Source organism: Pogoniulus pusillus, chromosome 42 (assembly GCF_015220805.1).
Source record: "Pogoniulus pusillus isolate bPogPus1 chromosome 42, bPogPus1.pri, whole genome shotgun sequence".
NCBI classification, from domain to species: Eukaryota; Metazoa; Chordata; class Aves; order Piciformes; family Lybiidae; genus Pogoniulus; species Pogoniulus pusillus.
Genome location: NC_087305.1, coordinates 129,361 through 151,097, shown reverse-complemented (window position 1 = coordinate 151,097; position 21,737 = coordinate 129,361). Strand labels below are relative to the sequence as shown.

At 60.9% G+C, this 21,737-nt stretch overlaps 1 protein-coding gene across 1 annotated transcript in view; it reads right to left on the bottom strand.

Annotated features, from left to right (window-relative positions):
* Nucleotides 1-21,737, bottom strand: part of LOC135192381 (hexokinase-2) — a 49,220-nt gene that overhangs the window by 5,213 nt on the left and 22,270 nt on the right. Inside the window, exons 3-14 of the mRNA XM_064175480.1 lie at nt 15,503-15,651; nt 15,092-15,211; nt 11,405-11,500; nt 11,175-11,274; nt 9,514-9,697; nt 7,281-7,436; nt 6,946-7,179; nt 4,999-5,303; nt 4,369-4,517; nt 3,151-3,270; nt 2,340-2,435; nt 39-138 (exon numbers count right to left, since the gene is read on the bottom strand). Coding sequence (XP_064031550.1) covers nt 39-138; nt 2,340-2,435; nt 3,151-3,270; nt 4,369-4,517; nt 4,999-5,303; nt 6,946-7,179; nt 7,281-7,436; nt 9,514-9,697; nt 11,175-11,274; nt 11,405-11,500; nt 15,092-15,211; nt 15,503-15,651 — 1,809 coding nt within the window. The remainder of the gene's footprint in view (nt 1-38; nt 139-2,339; nt 2,436-3,150; nt 3,271-4,368; nt 4,518-4,998; nt 5,304-6,945; nt 7,180-7,280; nt 7,437-9,513; nt 9,698-11,174; nt 11,275-11,404; nt 11,501-15,091; nt 15,212-15,502; nt 15,652-21,737) is intronic.

The following is a 21,737-nucleotide window of genomic DNA, read 5'->3' as shown; positions in this document are numbered from 1 at the left end:
CGGGCAGAGGAAGCCCAGAAGGAAGTTTCAGTGCTCACCAACTATCAGCCCAACTTCACAGAGTGGATCTTCGTACCCACAGGTCATCATGGTGCCAACTGTGTCATTTACCACGGCCACCACGTCCAGGTCGAACTCCTGCAGGGGGATGGGGCTGGATGGTTTAACGCTGCAGGACTCAGCTGGCTACATCCCGCCCCAGGGCTGGGAAAGGCTTCCCGGCACCTACCGGCTTGTGTCTGTGGGTGGACACTCAGACCTCGAGACACAAGTGCAGAGGAGCTGAGGCAGCCCTGCCAGACTCAGCTCTGCCAGATTCAGCCCTGCCAGACGCAGCCCTGCCAGACGCAGCCCTGCCAGACTCAGCCCTGCCAGACTCAGCCCTGCCAGACGCAGCCCTGCCAGACTCAGCTCTGCCAGATGCAGCCCTGCCAGACTCAGCCCTGCCAGACGCAGCCCTGCCAGACGCAGCCCTGCCAGACTCAGCTCTGCCAGACTCAGCCCTGCCAGACTCAGCCCTGCCAGACGCAGCCCTGCCAGACGCAGCCCTGCCAGACTCAGCTCTGCCAGACGCATCCCTGCCAGACGCAGCTCTGCCAGACTCAGCCCTGCCAGACTCAGCTCTGCCAGACGCAGCTCTGCCAGACGCAGCTCTGCCAGACTCAGCCCTGCCAGACTCAGCCCTGCCAGACGCAGCCCTGCCAGACTCAGCTCTGCCAGACTCAGCTCTGCCAGATGCAGCCCTGCCAGACTCAGCTCTGCCAGACGCAGCTCTGCCAGACTCAGCCCTGCCAGATGCAGCCCTGCCAGACTCAGCCCTGCCAGACGCAGCTCTGCCAGACTCAGCCCTGCCAGAGTCAGCTCTGCCAGACTCAGCTCTGCCAGACTCAGCCCTGCCAGACGCAGCCCTGCCAGACTCAGCTCTGCCAGATGCAGCCCTGCCAGACTCAGCTCTGCCAGACTCAGCTCTGCCAGACTCAGCCCTGCCAGATGCAGCCCTGCCAGACTCAGCCCTGCCAGACTCAGCCCTGCCAGAGTCAGCTCTGCCAGACTCAGCTCTGCCAGACTCAGCCCTGCCAGACTCAGCCCTGCCAGACTCAGCTCTGCCAGATGCAGCCCTGCCAGACTCAGCTCTGCCAGACTCAGCCCTGCCAGATGCAGCCCTGCCAGACTCAGCTCTGCCAGACGCAGCTCTGCCAGACTCAGCCCTGCCAGAGTCAGCTCTGCCAGACTCAGCTCTGCCAGACTCAGCCCTGCCAGACGCAGCCCTGCCAGACTCAGCTCTGCCAGACTCAGCCCTGCCAGACTCAGCCCTGCCAGACGCAGCCCTGCCAGACTCAGCCCTGCCAGACTCAGCTCTGCCAGACTCAGCCCTGCCAGATGCAGCCCTGCCAGACTCAGCCCTGCCAGACTCAGCTCTGCCAGACTCAGCCCTGCCAGACTCAGCCCTGCCAGACGCAGCCCTGCCAGACTCAGCTTTGCCAGACTCAGCCCTGCCAGACTCAGCTCTGCCAGATGCAGCCCTGCCAGACTCAGCCCTGCCAGACTCAGCCCTGCCAGACGCAGCCCTGCCAGACGCAGCTCTGCCAGACGCAGCCCTGCCAGACTCAGCTTTGCCAGACGCAGCTCTGCCAGACTCAGCCTTGCCAGACTCAGCCCTGCCAGACTCAGCCCTGCCAGACTCAGCTCTGCCAGACTCAGCCCTGCCAGATGCAGCCCTGCCAGACTCAGCTCTGCCAGACTCAGCCCTGCCAGATGCAGCCCTGCCAGACTCAGCCCTGCCAGACTCAGCTTTGCCAGACTCAGCCCTGCCAGACGCAGCCCTGCCAGACGCAGCCCTGCCAGACTCAGCCCTGCCAGATGCAGCCCTGCCAGACTCAGCCCTGCCAGACTCAGCTCTGCCAGACTCAGCCCTGCCAGACTCAGCCCTGCCAGACGCAGCCCTGCCAGACTCAGCCCTGCCAGACTCAGCTCTGCCAGACTCAGCCCTGCCAGACTCAGCTCTGCCAGACTCAGCTCTGCCAGACTCAGCCCTGCCAGACTCAGCCCTGCCAGATTCAGCCCTGCCAGACTCAGCCCCCGGGGCAGGCGCTTTGGGTGGTCCCTGCCGAGGAAAAGAGGCAGAGCCTCCTGGAGCCAGGCTGAGACAAATCTGCTCCAGCCCTGGCCACAAGCCAGCTCCTAGCTCCAAGGTCTGAAAATCCAACCTCTGGCGGTGACTAAGGAGGTTGTTAAAGCTCAGCCACTCATTAGCCCCGGGCTCAGCCCAGCAATTTGCTTTCCAGGCCAATTAAAGAGGCTGAAGGCGGCTGGGAGGCAGCAGCCAACTCCTCACTCACCTCTCTCCTGTGGATGGCTTCCTTCAGCAGGCTCACCACATCCTCCCCTTCGCAGCCTGTCGCCTTGAAGCCTTTTGTCCACTTCAGGAGGATCCCCTGTGGTGGAAACACCCCACAGGGAAGTCACCCAGGCTGCTGGGCAGCAGCGACAGCAACCCCGTGGGCACCAGCACTGGGTGGGCACCAGCACTGGGTGGGCACCAGCACTGGGTGGGCACCACCTGCCACACGGAGCCCAGAGCCTCCTGCGTGGGGGGCAGCTCAGCTGGGCTGTCTCCAGCACTCAGGGGCTCTGCCTTTGCTTTCATGCAGCGAGAGAGCTCCTCAGAGAGCCCAGCAGCTCCTGCCTTGTCCCGAGGTGACCTCACTGTGGCCCTTGCAAGATCTGAAGGGGACTACAGGAAAGCAGGGGAGGGACTTTTTAGGCTGTCAGGTAGGGATAGGACTGGGGGGAATGGAACAGAGATGGAAATGAGGAGATTCAGACTGGAGGTTAGGGAGAAGTTGTTCAGCAGGAGGGTGGTGAGAGCCTGGCAGGGGCTGCCCAGGGAGGTGGTGGAAGCCTCATGCCTGGAGGTGTTTCAGGCCAGGCTGGATGAGACTGTGCACAGCCTGCTCTGGTGTGAGGTGTCCCTGCCCATGGCAGGGGGTTGGAGCTGGCTGAGCCTTGGGGTCCCTTCCAGCCCTGACTGCTTCTGTGATTCTCTCTTGGGTCTCTGACTGCCCTACCCCATGGCCACAGCTGCTGGTGTGGGGAAGTTGCAGCCAGCCCTGGGCACTGGCTGAGTGCTGCCAGGGGGGTTGGGCTCACCTCATCCAGGTTGTTCTGCTGGCAGGGGAAGGAGAAGGTGAAGCCGAGCGGCAGCGAGACGCCCTTCATGCCCATGTACTCCAGGAAGTCAGAGATGCAGTGGACAATGTGGTCAAAGAGCTGGGGGCACAAAGCCAAAAGGAGAAGTGACCAACACAGCACCAGCTGCATGCCAGCCTGCCTGACCTGTTTTCCAGTGATGATGATGATGATGATGATGATGACAACTCCCAAGCCAAAAGGGCTCTGCCCGGCCCAGGATGCTGCTCAGCTGCGCAGGGTGAGGTGAGCAAACCCAAACCAGTTCCCTTTTCATCCTCCTCCCCACCAGCAATGTGGTCACACCATGGTGCCACCTGTGGGGAGCAGCTTCCCAGGGGTGTCACAGGAACCTGGTCCCTCTGCTAGGTGCCCCCAGAACCTGGCTGATGAAATACTCCCAGTCCCCAAGCACTGCCTGGAGAGGTTTGCAAACCTCTAACCACCTGCAAACAGGACTCTGGAGATGTCTCCTACTGCTTGTGTTGTGGTTTCTCTACCTGGGAGCCAGGGGTGATGCTTGTCTGCCCCTGTGGGGTGTGTGGGAGCTGGGGAGGTTCAGTGATGGTTGGGAATAACCCAAGCACAACCCCAAAACCAGCCTCAGGCTTCCTGGAGCACATCTGGAGCTGCAGAGCTTTGGGCAGGACTCACTGCTCGGAGGGCAGGAGGACATCTCAGCTGAGAGGCTTAAGCCTGGAGAAGAGAAGGTTCCAGGAGGGAGACCTTCTGGTGGCCTTGCAGCTCTTCAAGGGGCTGGGGGCAGACTTTTGAGCAGGGCCTGCTGGGACAGGCCAAGGAGTGATGGTTTGAGCTCCAAGAGGGAGACTCAGAGTGGAGAGAAGGGAGAAATGTTTGACCCAGAGGGTGGGGAGAGCACGGTCCAGGCTGCCCAGAGCGGTGAGAGGTGCCCCATGGCTGGCACCATTGCAGGTCAGGCTGTCTGGAGCTCTGAGCAGCCTGCCCTAGCTGCAGGGGGGGGGTTGGACTTGGATGAGCTTTAAAGGTCCCTTCAGCCCCAGCCCCTCCACGATTCTCCTCTCCCTGTTTCGCTCCCTGGCAGCGCAGAACAAGGCACACTGAGCTCCCACTGAGCCCACACTGCTGCCTGCTGCTTCTGCTGCCACCCCAGGGAAGATGCCCCAGTGTCCCCCCACCCCTCCAGCTGCCCATCCTCACCTCCTCCCCTGTGCCCTGCATGATGTCCACCGGGATGGAGTAGATCTTGTTGTGCATCTCCACGCCGCGCCGCATCCCGTTCCTGACGCGCACCAGCAGCACTCGGAAGTTGGTACCCCCCAGGTCCAGGGCCAGGAAGTCTCCTTTCTCTGCAAGCCACCAGAGCAGCGTCAGGGGACAAGCTCCTGGCCAAGGCCATCCTCAGGGTGGCACAGGGCTGGTGGCAATCTGCCCTCCTCCTGGGGAAAGGGCCACAAACCAAGCCGTGGCTGGGAAGGGGGAAGAGCAGCTGCGGGCAGGAAGGCGGTGGGGAGCTCGGGGAGCTGGCAGGGCTGCCAGCCAAGGGGCAGGTGCTCAGCCAAGCCACCTGCTGAAGCCGGGACAATGGTGCAGAGCAGCCTGCGGCGGTGGAAACCGCAGCTGAGGGCAGGCTTTGTGCTCAGCCAGGTGCAGAACGTCCTGCGGGCTCAGCCGGAGCCTCTCCCAGCAGCTTAAAAAGCTTTGCACCACCCCCGCCACAGAAGGAAGTGGCAAAGGTCCCAGCCCTGCCCCCCCCCGCCCCGAAGCAGTGCAGCTGGTGGCAGAGGTGATGCCAACCTCCTTTCCCTGTGGGCTCCTCTGGTATCTCACCTGTGCCATCTGGAGTGGAGCAGACGTAGGTGGGCAGCATCTTCACCGTGGCCTCGGCGTGCGTCTCCTTGCCCAGCCCCTTCTCCATCTCCATCCTCATCCTTTGCTTCACCTCCAGCAGCTGCTCATGGCTCAGCTTGAGGGGCTCCAGAATCTTCTGCCGTGCCTGGTGCTGGGCTGCCAGTCTGTAGGCCACAGCTGTCACCATGGCTGCCCCTTTGCCACTGCCATCCTCCGACCTGATGAAGCGAATCTCGCAGTCGGGCAGCAGCTTCCGCACCGTCTTGTGGAGCCGCCGGGCAAAGCTGGGGGAGGAGAGAGGGCCTGAGGCTGCCAGCAGGGGGCTGTGCCCCCCCAGGCGTCTAAAGAGGGCCTGAGTGTGCCAGCAGGGGGCTGTGCCCCCCCAGGCATCTAAAGAGGGCCTGAGGGTGCCAGCAGAGGACTGTGCCCCTCTAGGCTTCTGAAGAAGACCTGAGCATGGTGATGTGCCCCTCCGGGCATCTGAAGAGAACCTGAGTGTGCCAACATGGGTGTTGTGCCCCTCTGGGCATCTGAAGAGAACGTGAGTGTGCCAGCACAGCTGCTGTGCCCCTCTGGGCACATCTAAACCCCCTTGGAGAGATCCAAAGGGAGCTGCCCGGGGGGGATGGGGGTGGGGCAGAACACCTGGAGCCCTTCTGCCTGTGCCAAGATTTGCTGCCCTGGCAGCAGGACCGAGCTGCTCTGCTCTCCCACTCTGTGTAGAATCATAGAATCAAGCAGGTTGGAAGAGAGCTCCAAGCTCAGCCAGCCCAGCCTAGCACCCAGCCCTATCCAGTCAACCAGACCATGGCACCAAGTGCCTCATCCAGGCTTGGCTTGAACACCTCCAGGGATGGTGCCTCCAGCACGATTCTCTGTGGTAGAGGGGTTGGACTTCATGATCTGTGAGGTCTCTTCCAACCCTGATAATACCGTGACTGTGATACTGTGATGCCTCCACCACCTCCCTGGGCAGCCCATTCCAATGCAAATCATTCTGCCCTGAGCCTCCTCTTCTGCAGGCTGCACCCCCCCAGCTCCCTCAGCTGCCTGGGGAGGTGGTGGAGTCGCCGTCCCTGGAGCTGTTCAAGGCAGGACTGGACGTGGCACTTGGTGCCATGGTCTGGCCTTGAGCTCTGAGGTAAAGGGTTGGACTTGATGATCTGTGAGGTCTCTTCCAACCTTGATGATACTGTGAGACTGTGATACTGTGACACTGTGACACTGTGAGACTGTGATACTGTGAGACTGTGACACTGTGAGACTGTGGTGCTGTGATGCTGTGATACTGTGATGCTGTGATACTGTGATGCTGTGAGGCTGTGATGCTGTGAGGCTGTGAGGCTGTGATACTGTGATACTGTGAGGCTGTGATGCTGTGATACTGTGATGCTGTGATGCTGTGATACTGTGATGCTGTGATGCTGTGATGCTGTGACACTGTGATGCTGTGATGCTGTGATGCTGTGATGCTGTGATACTGTGATACTGTGATACTGTGATGCTGTGAGGCTGTGATGCTGTGATGCTGTGATGCTGTGATACTGTGATGCTGTGATGCTGTGATGCTGTGACACTGTGATGCTGTGATGCTGTGATACTGTGATGCTGTGAGGCTGTGATGCTGTGATGCTGTGATACTGTGATACTGTGATACTGTGATGCTGTGGTACTGTGGTACTATGATGCTGTGATGCTGTGATGCTGTGATACTGTGATACTGTGGTGCTGTGATGCTCTGGTACTGTGATGCTGTGATACTGTGGTACTGTGATGCTGTGATACTGTGATACTGTGATACTATGATGCTGTGATGCTCTGGTACTGTGATGCTGTGATGCTGTGATACTCTTCTCACAGGGTTTGTGTTCCAGGCCCTTCACCAGCTTTGTCGCCCCCAGCCCTGCCCCTCCCGCGGGCACTCACTGGGGATGCTTCTTGTAGACGGAGCCGTCCACGCCCACGGTGGAGCGCAGCCTCTCCACGCCCTTGTTGTCCTTGATGCGCCGCAGCACTGCCGCCAGGGTGGCCCCGCACAGGTTGGCCGAGCGGGTGGAGACGATCTGGCAGATGCGGTGCGCGGCCACGCAGTCCTCGTGGGACGGCTCCAGCCCCAGCTTGCTGAGGATCTCGTGGGCTTTCTGCAGCCCTTCCTTCTCCCTGCAGGGCGGAGCAGCCGAGGATGGGTTACGCCTGCCGCTGGGCTTGGCAGCGCTGGCATCCTGCAGGTTCCACACCCCCTCCCCCCGGAGCCTACTCACTTCTCGATGGCAGAGACGTATCGGGTCTCGAAGTGGCCGGTGGTGAGCAGGTCTGGCGTGAGCCTTCCTCCGAACAAGAGCCCTTCCTTGGCCATCTTCACCAGGATGAGCCTCACCAGCTCCCCCATGTACATGCCGCTGATCATCTTCTCGAACCTGCCCGGGGCGGGGGGGGAGGGAAGGAAGCACAGGACCTGCTTGTGGCTGCCCTCCCCCCCCGCCTTGGGCTAGCCACAAGCTGACCTTAAAAACACTTTGGCAACCTTCCAGCCCCCAACACAATCCAGGTAATCTGCTCGCAGAGAGCTTTAGCCCATCAGTGAGGACGCAAAGCTGTGCTGACACCACCAGCAGTGAGCCAGCAGAGCTTATGGCTGCCTGAAGGTCTGGCACACCCCCAACCCCCCCCACACACATCCCACCCGTGCTGCCAGAAGCTGTCCGGGGGATGGGAGCTGTGCAGGACGTGGCTGTGGGCATTAGGTGGTGGTGTTTGGCTTGGCTGGCAGCTAACTGGGCAGAGAAAGCATCCCCAGTGAAGCCACTCGAGTGATTGGGTGGGGTGGAAGGGACCTCCAGCAGTCAGCAGGGACATCCTCCATTGGAGCAGCCTGCCCAGAGCCTTCTCCAGCCTCACTTTCTTCATCTCTAGGGATGAGGCCTCAAGCACCTCCCTGGGCAACCTCTGGCAGTGCTCCAGCAGCCTCCTGCAGCAGAACTTGTTCCTCACATCCCATCTCAATCTGCTCTGCTCTCATCTCAAACCATTGCCCTGCTCCTGACCCTGCAGGGCTTTGGGCACAGTCCCTCTGCAGCCTGCTTGGAACTCACTTCAGCTACTGGCAGGCAGCTCTGAGGTCTCTCTGGAGCCTTCTCTTCTCCAGGCTGCACACCCCCAGCCTGTCCACAGCCTAGGCTGGTCTGGAACACTTCCAGGGAGGTTATGGAGCACAGAAGCACAGAATGTGATCTTTGATCACATTCTGTGCTTCTGTGCTCCATAACCTCCCTGGGCAACCTGTGCCAGGCTCTCCTCATCCTCCCTCTCACCAATCTCTCCCTCATCTCCACTCTCCCTCTCCCTCTCCCAGCTCAAATCCATTCTCCCTCCTCCTGCCACTCCCAGCCCTTGCCCAAAGTCCCTCCCCAGCTCTCCTGCAGCCCCTTCAGGCACTGCAAGCTGCTCTCAGCTCTCCCTGCAGCCTTCTCCAGCCTGAGCAGCCTCAACTCTGCCAGCCTGTGCCCACAGGGGAGGTTCTGCAGCCTCTGCTCAGCTCTGTGGCCTCCTCTGGACCTGCTCCAACCTTCACCTCCCCTGCTCCACTTTCAAACCCTTGCTTCTTCTCCTGACACTTCCAGCCCTTCTCAGCAGCCCCTCCCCAGGTCCTTGGCTTCCTTCTCCACATCCTCCCACCCCACAGCTCCTGCAGGCTCCCAGCAGCACTCCTGGCCCAGGGCAAATGAGTGTGGAGGGAAGAGCAGAGGAGGTGCTGCAGGCTGGGGGTGCTGAGGCTGCAGCTGCCCCAGCACTGGGGAGCAGAAGGCTTTGGAGCAGGTCCTGGGGAGCCATTGGGCTGCTTTAAGAATCATAGAATCATAGAATCAACCAGGTTGGAAGAGAGCTCCAAGCTCATCCAGTCCAACCTAGCCCCCAGCCCTGGCCAACCAGCCAGACCATGGCACTAAGTGCCCCAGCCAGGCTTGGCTTCAACACCTCCAGGCACAGCCACTCCACCACCTCCCTGGGCAGCCCATTCCAGTGCCAATCACTCTCTCTGACAACAACTTCCTAACAACATCCACCCTAGACCTGCCCTGGCACAGCTTCAGCCTCTGTCCCCTTGTTCTGTTGCTGGCTGCCTGGCAGCAGAGCCCAACCCCACCTGGCTACAGCCTCCCTGCAGGCAGCTGCAGGCAGCAATCAGCTCTGCCCTGAGCCTCCCCTGCTGCAGGCTGCACCCCCCCAGCTCCCTCAGCCTCTCCTCCCAGCAGAGCTGCTCCAACCCTCCCGGTCCGTCTCGGTGCCTCCTCTGGAGCTCCTCCAAGCGCCACTTGCGGCGCAGCCTCTGCCCGCGGCGGGGCCGGCGGTGACCCAGTTAACTCGGGCGACCCCTGCGGTGCCAGCCGAAGGGCGGTCGGGAGGGGAGGGGAGGATGGAGAAGGGGAGAGGGAAGGCTCAGGCGTGGCCAGGAGGTGCGTGGCCAGCAGGTGCGTGGCCAGCAGGTGTGCTCACAGCTGCTTGCCGGGGTTGAGCGAGCCCATGTCGATCTCTCGGTCGAACTCGGTGCGGATGTCGTTGAGGACTCCGTCGTCGCCGAACGCTCCCCACTCCATGTTGATGCACATCCGACCCTCGTCCCCCTCCACCAGGTCGATGTGCCTCATCTCTTCCATGTAGCAGGCGTTGGTGCCGGTGCCTGAAGCCAGCAGGGGACCTGGTGAGGCGATGCTGCCCTTCCCTCCAGCCCTCCTCCTCCTGTCCTCCTCCTCCTCCTCCTCCTCCTCCTCCTCCTCCTCCTCCTCCTGTCCTCCTCCTCCTCCTCCTCCTCCTCCTCCTGTCCTCCTCCACCTCCACCTCCTCCTGTCCTCCTCCTCCTCCCCCTCCTCCTCCACCTCCTCCTCCTCCTCCTCCTCCTCCTCCTCCTCCTCCTCCTCCTCCTCCTCCCCGCAACCAGCACCAGGCAAAGCGCAAGAGGGAAGGCAACGAAGGATGGGGCAGAGCTGGTTTGATTTGCCCACCCCACTCCTCCCCTCTCACCAAAGACCCTGGAGGTCAGAAGGAAAATGATCTCCTGGAGATCTTAGGGAGGTTGTTAGGTTTGGGATGGTTTAGGTTGGAAGGGACCTTTAAGACCATCTGCAGGGATGGAGCCTCAAGCTCAGCCCTGGGCAGCCTGTGCCAGGCTCTCAGCACCCTCCTGGTGCACAACTTCCTCCTGGTGTCATAAATCCATGGGTTGGGTTGGAAGGGACCTCAAAGACCATCCAGTGCCAACCTCCTGCCACAGGCAAGGACACCTCCTAACAGCACAGAGCCTCATCCAGCCTGGCACTGAACACCTCCAGGGAGGTTGTGGAGCACAGAAGCACAAAATGTGATCTGTGCTCCACAACCTCCCTGGACAACCTGTGCCAGGGTCTCACCACCCTCAACCTGTGCCAGGCTCTCCCCACCCTCACTCTCACCAATCTCTCCCTCATCTCCACTCTCCCTCTCCCCTCTCCCAGCTCAAATCCATTCTCCCTCCTCCTGCCACTCCCAGCCCTTGCCCAAAGTCCCTCCCCAGCTCTCCTGCAGCCCCTTCAGGCACTGCAAGCTGCTCTCAGCTCTCCCTGCAGCCTTCTCCAGCCTGAGCAGCCCCAACTCTGCCAGCCTGTGCCCACAGGGGAGGTTCTGCAGCCTCTGCTCCTCTCTGTGGCCTCCTCTGGACCTGCTCCAACCTTCACCTCCCCTGCTCCACTTTCAAACCCTTGCTCCTTCTCCTGTCACTTCCAGCCCTTCTCAGCAGCCCCTCCCCAGGTCCTTGGCTTCCTTCTCCACATCCTCCCAACCCACAGCTCCTGCAGGCTCCCAGCAGCACTCCTGGCCCAGGGCAAATGAGTGTGGAGGGAAGAGCAGAGGAGGTGCTGCAGGCTGGGGGTGCTGAGGCTGCAGCTGCCCCAGCACTGGGGAGCAGAAGGCTTTGGAGCAAGTCCTGGGGAGCCATTAGGCTGCTCTAAGCTCTCCCTGGAGCCTCCTCTCTTCTCTAGGCTTAACTGCCCCAACTCTCCCAGCCTGTCCCCATAGGGGAGGTTCTGCAGCCCCTCTGCTCATTTTGGAGACCTCCTCTGGACCCCTCCCCAGCAGTTCCATATCCCTGGACCCCAGTTCTGCCCTCCCCTGCTGAAGCTCACCAACGATGAGGCCAACTTCACAGTTGTGGTCGTCGTAGCCGCAGGTCATCATGGTCCCCACGGTGTCGTTCACCACAGCCACAATGTCAATGTCAAAGTCCTGTGGCAGTGGAGAGAGACTGAATCAACACAGCCAAACCACCTCTGCTGCCACAGGGCAGCTGAGCTGCATGAGTGCCCTGTGCCAGGGAACCACCTGCCCCTGTCCCACCGCCTGCCCAGCCTCTTACCCCTCTCTTCTTGATGGACTTGCGCAGCATGGACACCACATCCTTGCCCTCCACACTGCTGCACTTGAACCCCTTGGTCCATGTAACCAGGATGCTCTGTGATTGGAAAGGGATTTAGTCAACCAGGCTGGAAGAGAGCTCCAAGCTCATCCAGCCCAGCCTAGCCCTCAGCCCTGCCCAACCAACCAGACCATGGCACTCAGTGCCCCAGCCAGGCTTGGCTGCAACACCTCCAGCCATGGGCACTGCACCACCTCCCTGGGCAGCCCATTCCAGTGCCAATCACTCTCTCTGCCAACAACTTCCTAACAACATCCAGCCTGAGCCTGCCCTGCCACAGCTTCAGCCTCTGTCCCCTTCTCCTGGCCCTGGCTGCCTGGCAGCAGAGCCCAACCCCACCTGGCTACAGCCTCCCTGCAGGCAGCTGCAGGCAGCAATGAGCTCTGCCCTGAGCCTCCTCTGCTGCAGGCTGCACCTCCCCAGCTCCCTCAGCCTCTCCTCACAGGGCTGTGCTCCAGGCCCCTCCCCAGCCTTGCTGCCCTGCTCTGGGCACCTTCCAGCACCTCAGCATCTCTCTTGAATAGAGGAGCCCAGAGCTGGACACAGCACTGCAGGGGTGTCCTGAGCAGTGCTGAGCAGAGGGGCAGAAGCAGCTCCCTTGTCCTGCTGCCCACACTGCTCCTGAGCCAGCCCAGGATGCCATTTGGCTCTGCTGCCCACCTGGGCACACTGCTGGTGGAGAGAGGGCAAAAAAGGGAACGTTGTGGGGGTAGGACCCACTGAGCCAGGTGTCTGCAGGGCTCCCTGGAGCAGGGCCAGGGCTGGGCACATGGCTGGGTGGCTGGGAGCAGCCAGAGCTGTGCTATCAGGAGCTGGGAGCTCTCAGCAGCCGTTCCCAGCTGCCCTCACAGATAAGGTTTATGGGCAGGAGGTGGCTGAGTGCTGCCCTGCCAGCAGCAGGAGTTGGTTCCCATGACTGCCTTTTATGGAGCCCTGCAGGGAGATCTGCTCAGAGCCCATGGAGAGCTCCTGGAGTGCTGCCTGTGAGCTGGGGGGTGTCGTTGTTCCCCGTGGCCTGAGCCACCAAGTGTGTCCCCAGCCGGCAGGGCCACCAGGGTGAGGCTCCAGGGAAGGGAAAGGGCTCAGCTGCCTTCAGACTCTCCAACCTCAGAGCTCCAGAGAGAACCAGGGAATGGCTCTGCCTGGAAAAGAACTCTGAGCTCATCCAGTCCAACCACTGACCCAGCACCACCAGGGCCACTAAACCCTGTCCCCAGGTGCCACTGCCACACAGCTTCTGAACATCTCCAGGCATGAGGACTCCACCACCTCCCCGGGCAGCCTGTGCCAATCCCTGACCCCTACAGCAAAGAAGTTTTTCCTGATACCCAACCTAACCCTCCCTTGGTGCAGCTTGAGGCCATCTCCTCTTGTCCCATTGCTTATTCCTTGGCAGCAGAGCCCAACCCCCACCTGGCTCCAGCCTCCTCTCAGGGAGCTGCAGAGAGCAATGAGGTCTCCTTTCAGCCTCCTCTCCTCCAGCATCACCACCTTCAGCTGCCCCTCCCAGCTCTCTTCTCCAGACCCTTCCCCAGCTTTGTTGCCCTTCTCTGCCCCTGCTCCAAGCCCCTCAATGCCCTTCCTAGAGTGGGGGGGGCCCCAAAACCTCCCCCAGGCTTTGAGGTGTGGCCTCAGCCCTGCCCAGCCCAGGAGGCAAACGCTGGCCTCAGGGCTGGCACAGCTAAGGCAAAGGGTCCGAGGTCCCAGGGCGCAGCCGTTTCGTCTCCCATCTCCTTGCTGCTTCCACCCCGCAGCCCTGGCTGCCCTTCATCCTCTTCCTCATTACTGCTGCCGAAGCGCTCATGCACGGCGGAGCCTGACCGGCCCCGGCCCCGGCGGCTCGCAGCGGACGTGCGGCAGCGGCGGCGCCGCATGGAGCCAACCTCCTTTGCTTGCTGCTGCTGCCCGGGTGAGGCAAGGGCAAGGAGAGCTCCGGGCCCCCCTCCGCCGCCACAGCCCGGCCGTGGGTGGCAGCACAGCGGCCACGTGTCCGTGCCCGGCGCTGCGGCCCCGACGGCTCCGAGCTCCCGGCCAGGGCGGCGGCGCCGGCGGCAGAGCGAAGCACACAGCAGCGGCAGCCGCTTGGGCAGGGAGCACCCCCGGGCACCCTGCGGCGTGTGCCAGGGCATGGGGAGGGGTGGAGGGGAGGGAAAGGCTGCGAGGGGATGATAGGGATGTGGTGGGGGTGGGATGGGGATGGGATGGGAAAGAAGGGATGGGGATGGGATCGGATGGAAGGGGTGGGATGAGATGAGATGATGGCAGAGGTGTGATGGGAGGCAGGGGTGGGATTAGATGGGATGGCAGGGATGGAATGGAGTAGCAGGGATGGGATGACAGAGATGGGATCAGATGTGATGGGATGATGACAGGGATGTGATGGGATGGCAGGGATGTGATGGGATCAGATGTGATGGGATGGCAGGGGTGTGATGGGATGATGGCAGGGATGTGATGGGGTCGCAGGGATGTGATGGGGTAGCAGGGATGGGATGGGATGAGAGAGATGGGATCAGATATGATGGGATGGCAGGGATGTGATGGAGTAGCAGGGATGGGATGGGATGACAGAGTTGGGATCAGATGTGATGGGATGGCAGGGATGTGATGGGATCAGATGTGATGGGATGATGGCAGGGACGTGATGGGGTCGCAGGGATGTGATGGGATCAGATGTGATGGGATGGCAGGGATGTGATGGGACCAGATGTGATGGGGTGGCAGGGATGGGATGCTCAGCACATCTGGGCTGCCTGGAGCTGCTCACCCCACTGCAGCTGTTCTCTTTCAGCTCGAGCTGCAGAGGGGGGAAGCTGCTTTCTGTGGTGGCCTCTGGGCAGAGTGAAGCAGTCACACTTTAAACATCACCTCCTGCAGCCCTGCAAGCCCCAGGACTTGTCCCTTAGCTCCCAGCAGCACCTTTGACCAGCAGGAGCAAGGCAGGGATCAACCTCCTGTGCTGGGCACTGTTGAGGCCACAGCTGGAATCCTGGGGGCAGTTTTGGGCCTTTCTCTCCAAGGAGGACATTGAGAGGCTGGAGCAGGGCCAGAGAAGGGTACCAGAGGTGGGGAAGGATCTGGAGAAGAGGGCTGAGGAGGAGCAGCTGAGGGAGCTGGGAGGTGGTGAGGCTGGAGGAGAGGAGGCTGAGAAGAGACCTCCTTGGCCTCTGCAGCTCCCTGAGAGGAGGCTGGAGCCAGGTGGGGGTTGGGCTCTGCTGCCAAGGAGAAGTGAGAGGAAATGGCCTCAGGTTGCCCCAGGGGAAGTTTAGGTTGGCCCTGAGGAGCAATTTGTTGCTGCAAAGGTTTGTCCAGGCCTGTCCCAGGCTGCTCAGGGCAGTGATGGAGTCCCAGCTCCTGGGCAAGTTTCAGAGCCCTGCAGATGTGGTGCTGAGGGCCATGGTTTGGTGCTGCCCTGGCAGTGCTGAGGTCAGGGCTGGACTGAATGATCTGAAAGGTCTTTTCCCACCAAAACAACTCTGTGCTGCTGTCATTCTAGGCCCAAACCCAAGCAGCCTAATTCAAAGCACAGACTAAAATTGGCATGGGACAATTGCTGCCTCCCAGCCCTGTCCCACTGCATCCCAGGCTCAGCCACAAGCCTCAGCAGGAGGTGAGACCTTCACTCACCTCATCCAGCTTGGTCTGGTGACATGGGAAGGAGAAGGTGAACCCAAGGGGTAGTTTCTTGTCTTTGATCTTCAGCTTATCCATGAAGTTGGCCAAACACTCTGCGATGTGGTCGAAGAGCTGGGAAACAAAGGGAGCAGAGTGAGGAACCAGCAGCACAGAAGCTCCTGCACCCTGCCTGCTTGAGGGGACCCTCGAGGAGTCTGCCACCCACAGACTGCTCCTCACCCACCCCCACATTTGGTGTCCAGGCAAGGAAGTGAAACATCTCCCCGGGGGAGGCAGGAACAAGAGGATGCTCCAAGCCCAGCACACAGAAGTGCCCCTACAAGAGTGGCTCCCCCCGGGGCAGGGCCTGCTGCAGCCCAGCAGCGTGCAGCTGGCAGGGGGAGGGAGGGGTTGAGCACCCACCTGCACCCCACTGCCTCTCATGAGCTCCTCGGGGATGGCATAGATCTGGTTCTCCATCTCCACCTTCTGCAGGCCATTGTCTGACACCTTCACCCGCAGCACACGGAAGTTGGTGCCCCCCAGGTCCAGGGCCAGGAAGTCTCCATCCTCTGTGACAGCCCAGAGAGAGCCATGGTTAGATGGGACAGGGCCAGGGGTGATGGATTCAAACTCACAGGGGGAGATTCAGACTGGAGACAAGAAACGTTTGATGCTGAGGGGTGCAGAGAGCCTGGCCCAGGCTGCACAGAGGGTAGCAGCTGCCCCATGCCTGGCACCATCCCAGGTCAGGCTGGCTGGGGCTGTGAGCAGCCTGCTCTGGTTGGGGTGTCCCTGTCCCCATGCCTGGCACCATCCCAGGTCAGGTTAGTTGGGGCTGTGAGCAACCTGCTCTGGCTGGGGTGTCCCTGTCCCCATGCCTGGCACCATCTCCCCAGGTCAGGCTGTTTAGGGCTCTGAGCAGCCTGCTCTGTTTGGGATGTCCCTGTCCCCATGCCTGGCACCATCTCCCCAGGTCAGGCTGTTTAGGGCTCTGAGCAACCTGCTCTGGCTGGGGTGTCCCTGCCCCATGCCTGGCACCATCTCCCCAGGTCAGGTTGTTTAGGGCTCTGAGCAGCCTGCTCTGGCTGGGGATGTCCCTGCCCCCATGCCTGGCACCATCCCCCCAGGTCAGGTTGTTTAGGGCTCTGAGCAGCCTGCTCTGGTTGGGGTGTCCCTGTCCCATGCCTGGCACCATCCCCCCAGGTCAGGTTGTTTAGGGCTCTGAGCAGCCTGGTCTGGCTGGGGGTGTCCCTGCTGCCTGGCTGAGCTTTACAGGTCCCATCCAAGCCAAACCATTCCATGGTTCCAATGCAGGTGTCCTTTAGCAGCCCCAGTGCCCGACCCAGGCAGTCCCAGAGCAGGCAGGGGAGCCCTCAGCCAGCTCCCAGACACGAGGGGCAGGTTTGGGTTCTTCTCCACTTCTCTGTTTTAATTTGTCATTAGACTTTCACTTGGTTTGATCAGAGCTGTGGGTGCAGCTCCTGCCCCTCCTTGGCACCCCTGGCACCCCCATGGCTGGCAGAGATCAAAGCAGCTCCTTTGAGATGTATCCTGACTCCTTGGGTAGGGAGTGCAGGAGGATAGATCCTACCAGTTGCAACCAGCCAAGTCCATGCCCAGCCCCCAGTGCTCCAGGGTAGAGGACCTCCAGCCTCTTGCTCCATGGGGAAGAAGCTGGCAGTGCCATCCTGGACCCATTCCCAAGCCTTAAGTTGGTGAGGGGTCTTGAACACAAGTCCTGTGAGGAGCAGCTGAGGGACCTGGGCTGGTTCAGCCTGGAGAAAAAGAGGCTGAGAGGAGAACTTTTGGCTCTCTACAACCCCCTAAGGGAGGCTGGAGGCAGGTGGGAGGTGACCTCTTCACCCAGGGGAGAAGTGGCCAAGAGGAACTGGCCTCAGGCTGCAGCAGGGGAGGGTTAGGTTGGAGACAAAGGAAAACCTTTGCTGCAGGAGTGGTCAGGGACTGTCACAGGCTGCCCGGGGAGGTGGTGGAGTCCCCACCTGGATGAGGAGCTCAGGTCTAACAGAGGTGTGCAGGGAGATGCTAGGCTGTGGTTGGACTCCATGGGCCTGAGGTCTTTTCCCTTCCAGCTGAAACCAGTCTGTGATTCCAACCAGGTGATGCTGGGAGCTCCACCCGAGCAGAAGCTCTGGACTTAGGCTGAACATCTGATACCTGGGGGGAACTGCAGCCCAGCCCAGCCCCCTGCCCTGCTCCAGAACTGCCCTGCACTCCTGGCACCTGGCTGGAGGCAGCAGGAAAGCAGGGAGGGGGAAAAACACCCCAAAGACCTTCTGGGACTCGCTGCTGCCTTCCCTGGGCAGACAGAGGTGGAAAGAAGAAGCTCTGGCATGGCTGGAAGGAGGAAGTTAGGGCAGAAATGGAAGGAAGCAGATTTGGCACAGGTAGAAAGAAGTTAAGGTAGAGGTGGAAGCTGTTTGGGCTCAGGTGGAAGCAGTTTGGTTTGGATAGAGCTGGAAGCAGTTTGGTTTGGTTTGGGCTGGAAGCAGTTTGAGCAGAGCTGGAAGCAGTTTGGGCTAAGCTGGAAGCAGTTCAGGCTCAGGTGGAAGCAGTTCGGGCAGAGCTGGAAGCAGTTTGGGCTCAACTGGAAGCAGTTTGGGCTCAGGTGGAAGCAGTTTGGTTTGGGCTCAGGTGGAAGCAGTTTGGTTTGGGCAGGGCTGGAAGCAGTTTGGGCTCAGCTGGAAGCAGTTTGGTTTGGGCAGGACTGGAAGCAGTTTGGGCTCAACTGGAAGCAGTTTGGTTTGGGCAGAGCTGGAAGCAGTTTGGGCTCAGGTGGAAGCAGTTTGGGCTCAGGTGGAAGCAGTTTGGTTTGGACAGAGCTGGAAGCAGTTTGGGCTCAGGTGGAGGCAGTTTGGTTTGGGCAGAGCTGGAAGCAGTTTGGGCTCAGGTGGAAGCAGTTTGGGCTCAGCTGGAAGCAGTTTGGTTTGGGCAGGACTGGAAGCAGTTTGGGCTCAGCTGGAAGCAGTTTGGTTTAGGCAGAGCTGGAAGCAGTTTGGGCTCAGCTGGAAGCAGTTTGGTTTGGGCAGAGCTGGAAGCAGTTTGGGCTCAGCTGGAAGCAGTTTGGTTTGGGCTCAGCTGGAAGCAGTTTGGTTTAGGCAGAGCTGGAAGCAGTTTGGGCTCAGCTGGAAGCAGTTTGGGCTCAGCTGGAAGCAGTTTGGTTTAGGCAGAGCTGGAAGCAGTTTGGGCTCAGGTGGAAGCAGTTTGGGCTCAGCTGGAAGCAGTTTGGGCTCAGCTGAAAGCAGTTTGGTTTGGGCAGAGCTGGAAGCAGTTTGGGCTCAGGTGGAAGCAGTTTGGGCTCAGCTGGAAGCAGTTTGGTTTGGGCAGAGCTGGAAGCAGTTTGGTTTGGGCTCAGCTGGAAGCAGTTTGGGCAGAGCTGGAAGCAGTTTGGGCAGAGCTGGAAGCAGTTTGGTTTGGGCTCAGCTGGAAGCAGTTTGGGCTCAGCTGGAAGCAGTTTGGTTTGGGCTCAGCTGGAAGCAGTTTGGTTTGGGCAGAGCTGGAAGCAGTTTGGGCTCAGCTGGAAGCAGTTTGGGCTCAGCTGGAAGCAGTTTGGTTTGGGCTCAGCTGGAAGCAGTTTGGTTTGGGCAGAGCTGGAAGCAGTTTGGTTTAGGCAGAGCTGGAAGCAGTTTGGGCTCAGGTGGAAGCAGTTTGGTTTGGGCAGAGCTGGAAGCAGTTTGGTTTGGGCAGAGCTGGAAGCAGTTTGGTTTAGGCAGAGCTGGAAGCAGTTTGGGCTCAGGTGGAAGCAGTTTGGGCTCAGGTGGAAGCAGTTTGGTTTGGGCAGAGCTGGAAGCAGTTTGGTTTGGGCAGGGCTGGAAGCAGTTTGGGCTCAGCTGGAAGCAGTTTGGGCTCAGGTGGAAGCAGTTTGGGCTCAGGTGGAAGCAGTTTGGTTTGGGCAGGGCTGGAAGCAGTTTGGTTTGGGCAGAGCTGGAAGCAGTTTGGGCTCAGCTGGAAGCAGTTTGGGCTCAGGTGGAAGCAGTTTGGTTTGGGCTCAGGTGGAAGCAGTTTGGGCTCAGCTGGAAGCAGTTTGGGCTCAGCTGGAAGCAGTTTGGTTTGGGCTCAGGTGGAAGCAGTTTGGGCTCAGCTGGAAGCAGTTTGGTTTGGGCTCAGGTGGAAGCAGTTTGGGCTCAGCTGGAAGCAGTTTGGTTTGGGCAGGGCTGGAAGCAGTTTCTCCACCGGTGCCAGCCCAGAGCAGTCCCAGGTCCTGCAGCCTCCAGGACGCAGCTGCCTTCCTCTCGGGCAGGTTTTTGGCACCCCGGGCATGGGCATCTCTCTGCCCTGCAGCTCGGCCGAGGGCAGGGGTGCAGGCAAAGTGCCAGGCTGGCCGTTTGAACCCCCAGCGGCGCGGAGCGAGGGCCGGGGGAAAGGCTCCATCAGCACTGTTCGCTTTCTGAATGCATCGAATGTGCTGCGCTGGCTCCCTGGGCAGATGACGGTGCCCGGGGGCCGCTTTGTGCCCGCCGAGGCTCGCACAAAGGGGCTCCGGCCGAAACAAACCCTGCGGGCCATTAGCATGCGAATGCCAGCGGGCAGCAGGCATCTCCAGTGACTCCAGCTGAAAAGGCAGCCTGGCGGCAGAGCCCGCGGGGCGCCCATCTGGCCTGGCATCCTTCCTGCCGCTGACCCTCCGAGCGCTCGGGGCGAGGGAACCGGGGCCGGTGGCGACCCCGGGGCCGGCAGCAGCTTTACAAAGTCCCTCGGCAGCTGAAAAGGTCCTTTCAAAGCTGCTCTGCTGCCGCGGGGGAGTGAGAAGATGAGGGCGGGGAGAGGGAGGGAGAGGAGGGAGCACGAAGCGGGGCAGTGGATCTCCCTGGCGGGGCAGTGGATCTCCCTGGCGGGGGCAGTGGATCTCCCTGGTAGGGGCAGTGGATCTCCTTTGTGGGGCAATGGATCTCCCTGGCAGGGGCAGTGGATCTCCCTGGTGGGGGCAGTGGATCTCCTTTGTGGGGCAGTGGATCTCCCTGGTGGGGGCAGTGGATCTCCTTTGTGGGGCAGTGGATCTCCTTTGTGGGGCAATGGATCTCCCTGGAGGGGCAGTGGATCTCCTTTGTGGGGCAGTGGATCTCCCTGGCGGGGCAGTGGATCTCCCTGGCGGGGGCAGTGGATCTCCCTGGTGGGGCAGTGGATTTCCTTTATGGGGCAGTGGATCTCCCTGGCAGGGGCAGTGGATCTCCCTGGCAGGGGCAGTGGATCTCCCTGGCGGGGGCAGTGGATCTCCCTGGTGGGGCAGTGGATCTCCCTGGCAGGGGCAGTGGATCTCCTTTGTGGGGCAGTGGATCTCCCTGGCGGGGCAGTGGATCTCCCTGTCAGATCAGTGTATCTCCTTTGTGGGGCAATGGATCTCCCTGGCAGGGCAGTGGATCTCCCTGTCAGATCAGTGTATCTCCTTTGTGGGGCAGTGGATCTCCCTGGCAGGGCAGTGGACCTCCCTGGTGGGGCAGTGGATCTCCTTTGTGGGGCAGTGGATCTCCCTGGAGGGGCAGTGGATCTCCCTGGTGGGGCAGTGGATCTCCTTTGTGGGGCAGTGGATCTCCCTGGTGGGGCAGTGGATCTCCTTTGTGGGGCAGTGGATCTCCCTGGTGGGGCAGTGGATCTCCTTTGTGGGGCAGTGGATCTCCCTGGTGGGGCTGTGGATCTCCTTTGTGGGGCAGTGGATCTCCCTGGCGGGGCAGTGGATCTCCCTGGTGGGGCAGTGGATCTCCTTTGTGGGGCAGTGGATCTCCCTGGTGGGGCTGTGGATCTCCTTTGTGGGGCAGTGGCTCTCCCTGGCGGGGCAGTGGATCTCCTTTGTGGGGCAGTGGATCTCCCTGGTGGGGCAGTGGACCTCCCTGGTGGGGCAGTGGATCTCCCTGGTGGGGGCAGTGGATCTTCCTGGCAGGGCAGTAGACCTCCCTGGCGGGGCAGTGGAGCATCCCAGGGGGGTGAGTGTATCACCCTGAGGGGTCAATATAGCCCCCTAAGGGGTCACTCGATCACCCTGGTGGGTAGTAGATCATCCTAGAGGGGTCAGTGGGTCACTCCAGCGGGGGGAGTCAGTGGATGGCTCCAGGGCAGTCAGCAGATCACCCCGGGGGAGGCAGTGGATCCCCTCAGGAAGGGTTCAGCACATCGCCTTTTGGAGCATCAGTGGATCACTCCAAATGGATCGGCCCGGGGTGGTCAGTGCCTCATTCCAGTAGGGTCAGTGGATCACTCTGAGAGAGTGGATCACCCTGGAGGGGTCTGCAGATCACCCCCGGGGGGGAGTCAGTGGATCACCTCAGGAAGGGTAAGCAGATCACCTGGGATGGGGTAGGTGGATCGACCCAGAGGGGTTCAGCAAATCACCCCAGGGGGCCAGCAGATCACCCCCAAGCTGGTCACTGGATCACCATGGGGAGTCAGTGGATCACCACCGAGGTGGTCAGTGGATCACTCTAGTGGGATCAGTGGATCACCACCGAGGTGGTCAGTGGATCACCCCAGAGGGGTCAGGCCCTCACCCCAGGGATGCTGCAGGACAGGACAGGGCAGGGCTGGGCTGGCACAGGTCCCAGCCTGGCTCTGGCTGCAGCCCCATGGGCTGAGGTCACCCCCGAGGTGCTGAGGCCAGAGGGCAGAGAGGCTGCAGGCAGAGAGGCTGTGGGCAGAGAGGCTGCAG